This window comes from Chelonoidis abingdonii, chromosome 23 (assembly GCF_003597395.2).
Source record: "Chelonoidis abingdonii isolate Lonesome George chromosome 23, CheloAbing_2.0, whole genome shotgun sequence".
NCBI classification, from domain to species: Eukaryota; Metazoa; Chordata; order Testudines; family Testudinidae; genus Chelonoidis; species Chelonoidis abingdonii.
In genome coordinates, this window is record NC_133791.1 from 7,322,596 (window position 1) to 7,331,339 (window position 8,744).

An 8,744-nucleotide genomic window follows, 5' to 3' on the forward strand; every position below is an offset into this window, starting at 1 on the left:
GCACGTGACTGTGGCAGGAAAATGATTGGTAAGGAAAACTACTGTCCTTTCCGTCTAAAAAGGGGTTGGCTCTGAGAGCTTTATTTGTTTATTTTTTATGATGGAAAATATCGCAATGGTGTCTGTGTGGTTTTGAGGATGTGGGTGTTGTGAAACTCCAGAAATTCTCCCCGTACATCTTTTGAATCTCTGTATGGAAGAGCCCCACCTCCAAAAGCAGAGAGCTGAGCCCCACAGGGGAACAAGGGGTTCATTAATTTGATCATCCTCATTTTGACTCACGCCAAGTTGACTCAGAGCCTTCGCAGTTTTGTTTTAATTCCCTAATTCCCATAGTCCCCTCTGCAGTGATGGTGGGGGGGTGTAGTTAATGGAACTAATATTCAGCAGATTCTTTGCTTGTTGAAAAAAAAAATGAGGCATGAGAGCAGAGGCCGAGTTCCTGAGGAGATGGATGGAGCTGAGTGAGGAGATGAGCCTGGAAGGAGAGTCGATGGGGAACAGCTCTGAATCTGGCATTCAGCTCCTGGAGAATAACTCACCATCTGCCCCTGTGCACCAGGACTGGAGAGAGCTTCACCTGGCAGCTTGGGACGGCAACACCCACCTGATGAAGCAGCTGCTACGGCAGGGGGCAGTAATAGAGAGCAGGTGAGCCCCCTCGAGCCAGCTGCTCCCACTCTACCCCAGCTCTGTCTCACTCATTCGCTCTCGGGCCATCTCGCGCTGAAATAAACACCCTGAGGTTTCATTTTTGTGCCCACACAGGGATGAGAATGGATGGACGCCCTTACACGGTGCCACGCTGAAAGGGTCCATCATGCTGGTGAAGTTCCTAGTGCAGCGCGGAGCCGTGGTCCATGCCACAGACCGGGCACACTACACCCCGCTGCACCATGCCTCTTGGAGCGGCCATACCCAAGTGGCTGAGTTTCTCCTGGCTCGGGGATCCTCAGCATCAGCCGTGACCAAAGGAGGCCTCACCCCACTTCACTGTGCAGCAGCCAGCGGTCACACCCTCATCGTGCAGTTGCTCCTACGACAAGGCACAGATCCTGCTAGCGGGGACAACAACCGGTGGACGGCACTGCACTGGGCGACTGTGAACAGCCAGCTGCATATTATGGACTTGCTGATTTGCCAGGGTCTCTCCCCAGACCGGGGCAGTAATGTAGGCATCACAGCATTGCACATCGCGGCAGAGACAGGAAGAAGTGATGCTCTAAGGTTCTTGCTAGCCAAGGGTGCCAACATCAATGCTCAGGATGGGCTGGGGAGAACAGCACTTGCCATTGCATCCAATAATGGCAATCAAGAGGTAGGCCCCCGACATCCATTCTTCTTAAGGCACTGAATTCTGCAATGTGCTCATGACAATGGTTCATTATCAGTTGATTAGGGTCAGCAAGGTGGGAGAGATGGCCACTGAAGTCCATCAATAATAATATGAATATTTAGCTCTTACATAGCACTTTTCCTCCATAGATCTCAAAACCTTTACAAAGAGGTCTCTATCATTATCCTCATTTTACAGATGTGGAAACTGAGGCACAGCGGGGGGAAGCGACCTGCCCAAGGTCTCCCCACAGGTCAGTGGCAGAGCTGGGAATAGAAGACAGTCTCCTGAGTCCCAGTCCAGTGCTCACTTGGGACAATCTGAGATGTGAATGTTATGTCTGGGTTATCAACACTGACAGCTTTCTCTCTTGATTGTCCTCTGGGGTTCCAAAGTTCCACAGAGTGGAAAGATATGCCTGAATAGATGCAGCCAGCTTCGTTGACTGATGGCTCGTATTGAACTATATGACCTCTGACACAATAGCACAATGGGCTTGGCTTCTCTATGCATGTTTAGGGAAAAGATATGTCACAAAAACTTAAAGGACTCTACTTTCTAACAGCTCCTTGGCTGAAGACAGATCAATTCTGGTGATGGCATTCAATAGCTTGGGTGCCATTGGTAGTTTGTACAGGTGCACTAAATGCACTTTTTAAAGACGGGACAGTAAATCAGCTGGGAACTCTCCCTGCCCTCCCTGACCCCCAGCTATCAGAACACAGGGGAGAATTCAATGAGTGACTTTAAAATAGGAGAATGAAATGGAAGAATTAAAAGGCAAATGCAGAGATAAAATGCAAATGAAACTTGTAAACTGAAAACAGAATGGCAAGGCACGCTCTAGGAATTATTTTGGGGGAGTTCTGTGGCTTGTGTTATACAGGAGGTCAGACTAGATGATCACAATGGTTCCTTCTGGCCATGGGATCTATAAATCTATGGAATTTATATTTGCCAAGAAAAATAAATCTACTAGACTATGCCTCGCTGAGAATACTTCAGAAAGAAGCAGAAAGCTCCATTTACTGCTAAAAACACTTATTTGCTAAAACTGAAATCCTGGCCCTACTGAAGCCCTCAGAAGGAGTTTCCAGTTTCTTGTCCCATGCCAAGACTTGAAGAGCAAAAAGTAATACTCATTTTAAGGCCCTGATCCTGTAGTGAACTCTATATTGGCACAAGGGTCTCTGAGACTGCAAATGGCCACTGAAATTGCTGTAGGTTGCGCAGTGTGGGCCTGGTCCTACAAGATGCCGACCCACTCCTAAGAGGTGCTGAGTGCCTCAACTCCTGTTGACTTTGAAATGAAAATAGCTGACCGCAAGATGTGCTCACAGTTTTGCAGGTTTGGGCTCAATATTCCAATGTATTGCAAGAAGGTGGAACGCATGCCCATTCGTTTGCATGGGGCCATGCAACTGAACTCTCTTTTTCTTTTCCCAGATTACAGAACTATTGCTGAAAAGCAAAGCTGATGTGAACTTGAAGGACCACTACGGCTGCACGCCACTCCACAAGGCAGCAGCTGCGGGACACTTGGCCCTCGTCCACCTGCTGATTAAGACACGAGCTGTTGCCAACATTAGGGACTGTCTGAATCTGACTCCGCTTCACAGAGCTGCCTGCTGTGGGCACAGCGAGGTAGCCAGTTACCTTCTGGACCATGGAGCTGAGATCAATGCAGCCGGCTGGCTAAACAAAACCCCGCTGCACTTGGCTGTGGAAAAAAATCACTTCCTTTTAATGGAGCTGCTGCTGGAGAAAGGGGCAAGTCTGTCCCTCAGAACTCGCTGGCATGAAACGGCACAGGATCTAGCGTCAGACAGGGTCCTTCCTGCGGGCACTCTGTCCACTTCCCAGGAGAAGATGACGAGCTGCAGTCCGGACCTGAACTAGATCCCAACTCGAGTACAGTTAGCTGGACCTGAGAGGCATGAGAACAACTTTGTCCTTCAGTTTCCTCTGCTGACATCTTGTGAAGGATCAGACTTTCTCATCATTCCAGTATTAACCAATAAAGGGCCTGATTCTCATTTACATTGTTCTGCAGTGTAACAGAACCTTAAAGGGGGTATAAATATATTGTATATCCATTGTAAGGCCCGTTTATACCGCTAGAGTGGTGTCACAGGGCCTTGGTATAAATGAGAATAAGGCTCTAAATTTTTAAAAGATTCTGTCTTTACCAATGTGCTGCTGTAACATGTATTTACTAGGGATGTGATTAAACCATCTTTGGGGATTCACTGGATACCAGATAATGTAGCCATTGGATACTAAGATGAATCCTAAAACTTCCGGGAGGTGGAGTGGGTAGTGCCCAAGGCGGAAGATGGGGCCCTGGAAAGGGCGGTTGGAGTAATGAAGCAGCAGAGGACATGATAAGGGAGATTGGTAGATCGGCCAGGCAGCGAGAAGCAGCAAGTCCACACTTAAAATCGCCACCGTCATCAATGTAGCTTAGGATGCAAAAGAAGGGCAAAATGGTCAGATCTGTGCTATTTACAATCGCCCTATCTCTAGAATACACCCTTGTACATTACAATAATCCTATGCTGATGTCTTCTTATATTCAGACAGTGGACATGTAATAAACCTGTATGCATAAAAGAAACACTGAATCAACTGATAAATTACCAGCTCTTGTAGTATAGGAAGCACTGAACCAGCAAAGCTGTCATCTAGGCAATAACTGCACCTGCTGCCTCCATATGGGGCAGGATTCCGAATGAATGCAGGATGTAATTTGTTTCCAAGTGGAAAAACAGCTCCAATGCTCCTAAGGAGTCACTTCCATGCCTGCAGCCACAATCAAACATGTACATTTTGAAGGAGTGTTGAAGACATGTAATAAAAATACATCAACAGAAGTTAAATGAAAATAAGAACTAGGTCTTGGTTAAAGCTGGATGGATAATATTTGTCAAGCAATAGCACAATTCACTATTCCATGTTTTGCATTACTCAACTTTACAGCTGGTTGAGTGCAATATTTGATGAATAATACATGATCCAGACAATATTTCACTTGATAAATCATATTATCCAGTATTTGAACAGCTCTCTTTTCAGTCTATAACCCCCACTGTGGGCATTAACTCATGTTACAATAATAATTTTGCACGTCTATGGCTCCTTCTAACCAATGGTCTCAAAGCACTTTATTTTTTACTATTATTCATTTATGTAGCTCTTTCCAAGCACAGACTAAGACGACTTCCCTAGCCATTAGCTTGTATATAGTCTTAGGCTCTGTCCCTTTAGCTGGATTCACACGGGCAGATCCCTGCACTCACGCAGAACCCCCAAAAGTCAGTGGGGTTCTGTGCTGGTGTAGGGGTCTGTGGTAATCTAGCCTCCCAGTCCCAGACCTGAACTTTAGCGTCCACAATCTGGTCCTGTCCCAAACCTGGACTTTTGCGTCCAAAATCTGGGGCTTACCTGAAACTCCCCCAAGCTCACTACCAGCTTGGATATTCTCGCTGCCACCAGATCAGGAATTGATGGGGTCTGATCCCCCCTTTCCTCTCTCTGTGTCCCAACCTCCCTTGAGTGACCAGATTCCAATCCCTTTGGATGCTGAAAGCAGGGCAGATAAACCCCTTCCCCCCACTGCCTTCCCAGGCTTCTCTTGGTTCTAGCAGGCCGGCTAGTACAAGAAACCGGTGCTCTTTGACTTTGCCCAAGAATAGCGTTCTCTAGGCCACTCAGGACAATTGAGATGCAAAATGCCTAACAGCTTGGCTTGCCTTTCCCGTGCTTGCCTTTTCCTGAAAAGCAATTGGAAATAGCCCTGCACCATGCTTTTCCTATCGCCTTTGCCTCCCTAGGAAGAACTAGCTCAACACAGTTTAAAAGAAAATTTATATATAAAAGAAAGAAATATAACAATAATCTTGCATTAAGAACTCCATACAGGGTCTTGTTATAAGGGAAATATGAGAAGACAGTGCTGTTTAAAAAGATAGGCCCAATTACCAGTCAAGCAAATCGAAACATAACATTAATAGACCCACAAAGTTCTCATAGCCGAATGTCTTGTGCGTTCCTGTCTTAAGATGTGTAGGAGAACACTGGAGATAAGATGCAGTTAGGAGAGGAAGTTGTTTACTTACAGCCGAAGAAAACAACAAAAAGGACACAGCTCCACATCTATTCTGTACAACCACAAAGTATCCTCACAGCACGAATGTAATCCTTTGTGGTGTATGTGCTTTGTAACTCACAGACTTTTGGTATAATACTTCTTGAAATAAGAAGAGAGTAGAGAGGAACCTTATGTACTCACCCGACAACACAAAAGAAGACCGCCTGAGAACATTAGTCTACTAACTCAAATTGGCCAAAGCCGCCCTGATTTTAAACAATCATTTCTCTGATTGGTCCTCCGGTGTCAGGATTGTCTGGGTTAACCTTTAGGTAAAACAAATTAACCCTTACCCGGTTACTGATCTATGTCCTATAACACGCCGCCCACATCAGGCCAACGCGCAAATCACCGAACACGTTCAGAAAGTTTATGGAGGTGATTTCTACCAGAAACCTTAAACTAACAGAGGAATACAAACAAATACATAGAAATGAAAGATGCAGTAACAAAGACTTTCACATCTTCAGCGAAGCCACTTTAGGCGCAGCATGGTCCTTTGTAGCTGGAAGCGTCGTACCGCTGCAAACATATGGACGTAGCTTTGTCCAGGGCGAGTATCACAATGGCATAGATCGGATGTTCTTTTCAATGAGCTGACAGTTCTGAGGGACACCGACCTGGCGAAAATGTCTGAATAGCCTGGCAACTGCTTAGTTGTTAGGTGTTACTAGAGCATGGCTTCTGGCCATCGGTAGCAGAGTCACGAATCAGTCGTATGCTCTGCCCTGGGAAGTCTTTCGGAAAAGACAGAAATCCACAGTATGCTGAATGGACGCCCCAATTATGAGGGAGTGGCTGAGGGGGGCCGGGACAGATCTGAGGCTTTGCCACTGGTTGGCACACACAAGACCTGGACATACTGTGGAACTTCCTTGCCCATCCCCTCCCAGTAGAAGGATTTCTCCAACCTGTTTTTGGTTGTGTTAACCCCAGCATGACCACTGGGATGATCATGGGCTAAGCTTAAGAGCTTCCCCCTGTACTTAGTTGGAACCACCAACCGTTTGTGCGGCTGCCATTCTTCCTGGCGTCCACCAGAAAGAATTTCCTGGTATAAAAGTCCTTGGTGTATACCAAACCGGGATCGGTCAGAAGAGCTGAGAGGCGGTGGGTCGCTCCGTGCTTCCGCCCAAGCTTTCTGAAGGCTGTCATCTGCTTCCTGCTCAGTCTGGAACTGTTCCCTTGAAGCTGGGGCCATCAGTTTTTCCTCAGACTGGGGACTTGGGCTTGGTCCCTTTGGAAGGGATGTAGATGATGGGGTTGTTTCTGTAGCTGGTGTACCGCTGTCCGCTGGTGCACCTGGTGGTATTTCAGGCTCTGCCTGAGCCTCTTTGGTATGGTTGTTTGTTGCTTCTGCCAGTTCAGGCTCGTTGGTCCCTTCTGGCGTTGGGGTTGAAGAGGTGCAGGGTCCCATGCACAAAGCAGTTTGTAGGGCCTAGAATAGACATGACAAAGCTTGGGCCAACAGTTCAGATGAGGAGAGATTGAGGGCAATGTGGACACCTGTAGAAGGTGTAAACTAGCAGTGTGCAGCAATCACAACAAAATTCTGTTGGGTCACCTGTGTCCTTCCTACAGGCTCTTCTAGTGTAATGATCTCAGCAAAGTGAGCTTGGTCTTACATTGCCAGAAATCAAACAGAGGCATGTCCCCCACTCTGGGCGACTACATTCAGCACTGTAAGTGACTCTGGGATGCGACAAGGTAGCTTAAAAGACAACCATCTTTTAACAACACATTTCCAGCACACGTACATAACTGTTTATACGCAACTCATACCTACATCACACAATGATATTCATGACCAGCATGTAACCATTTTTCACGATACCTCACAAGAACTGTTTGGCTAAATATTCTGATAAGAGCGTGTCTGATGTAGAGAATTTGCCAGATCTGCTGGGATTTATGGTTACATAACAGTGCGCCCTTTGCCAGTTGGTGTAAAAGAGCCCTTCAGGGTACGACTACCTATGAAATTGTGGGCTCAACTGTGAAAAGTGAATAAAAGTTCAGAAAGTGTCACAATAACCTATAAAAACAAATGTTGATGGGAAAAGGTGCAAAAGATATCTGTGTACCAGCGACCCTGAATCTTCAAGACTGTTTAATGTCAGACAGCGATTGGGTCATGTGAACACCTTTAACTCTTTGGGTCCATTTATTCCCTCTAAATTAATACAATAGCATCATTATAGTATCTGAGTGCTTTACATGCATGAATTTCCACAATACCCCTGGGAGATGAGGGCACGTTATCATCTTCATTTTACCAATGAGGAACTAAGGCACAAAGAGATTAAGGTCAAAAGTATCTACTAATTTTGGGTGCCCAGCTATCTGAGACACCTGGGACCTGATATTCCAGAATACTTAGTATTATGCAGCACTTTACATGTGCAAAGCACAGCTCCCATTGATTTCAGCTGCAGCTGTGAGAGTGGATTTTCAGGGAACAGCAAATGGCTCATTTTTGGCTCAAAGGCCTTATTTCAAGTCCCTGCTCCAAAGCACCAGGACACTAAAGCTTCCTAAAGAAATGATTGTGGGAAAGTTTTTTCCTCCTGCTCACAAACAGCTAAACTCTTCCGGCTATTTTTTTTTTTTTAAATTCATCTTGAGGAGACACCTGGCAGGGAAAGCTTCAGTTCCACCAGCTAAAGTTTGGCAAAGTGATAAACACTGAAACTCTCATGATGAGAGGGGTTGGGTACCAATAACAGGCAGCACTTCCAGCCCCCCCTGTTGCTTGTTGTATCTGCCTTGCAGGCCATGTGCACACGTGTCAGACAGCACAGACAACTGGCTGGGGGGGCCGGGGCCGGGGCCGGGCTCGCCTGCCCAGATAGACCTTCCTCCCCCATCTTGTCAACTATTGCTCTTCCCCACGAAATATCCGGGCAGCTGTGACCTCCTGCCCAGGGGCGCTGCGAGCCACCGACCCAGACTGTAAACCCTGCGGAGGATGGAAACCACTTCATGCCCAGCAGCCCAGTCCTGCCCCCAGACTCCCTGCCCAGCCCCTGCCATGAGCAGCTGAGACCCCTGCAAACAGACTCCCCCCCACAACATGGCTCGGGGCGGACTAGGCCTCCGCGCCCTCGCCCGGCAGCGTCACAACGCAACGCGCCACGCCGCGCGCGTCTCAACTAACGCCCCCAAGTCCGGCCCCGCCCCCTGCTCTCCGAGCCCCCGTCCGCTTGCTGCTGGCCCCGCCCCTGGCGCTCCGCGCGCGCTCCCGGCCCGCCCCCTTCT

The 8,744-nt window shown here is 47.5% G+C and overlaps 1 protein-coding gene across 1 annotated transcript; it reads left to right on the forward strand.

The window, feature by feature from the left end:
- The first annotated feature begins 325 nt into the window (after positions 1–325).
- On the forward strand, positions 326–3,932 carry ANKRD65 (ankyrin repeat domain 65). The gene is made up of 3 exons (XM_032779936.2): positions 326–651; positions 769–1,318; positions 2,783–3,932. Exons 1-3 carry the CDS (start codon positions 422–424, stop codon positions 3,233–3,235), a joined length of 1,233 nt encoding a protein of 410 aa, XP_032635827.2. The 5' UTR covers positions 326–421; the 3' UTR covers positions 3,236–3,932.
- Positions 3,933–8,744: the final 4,812 nt, after the last annotated feature.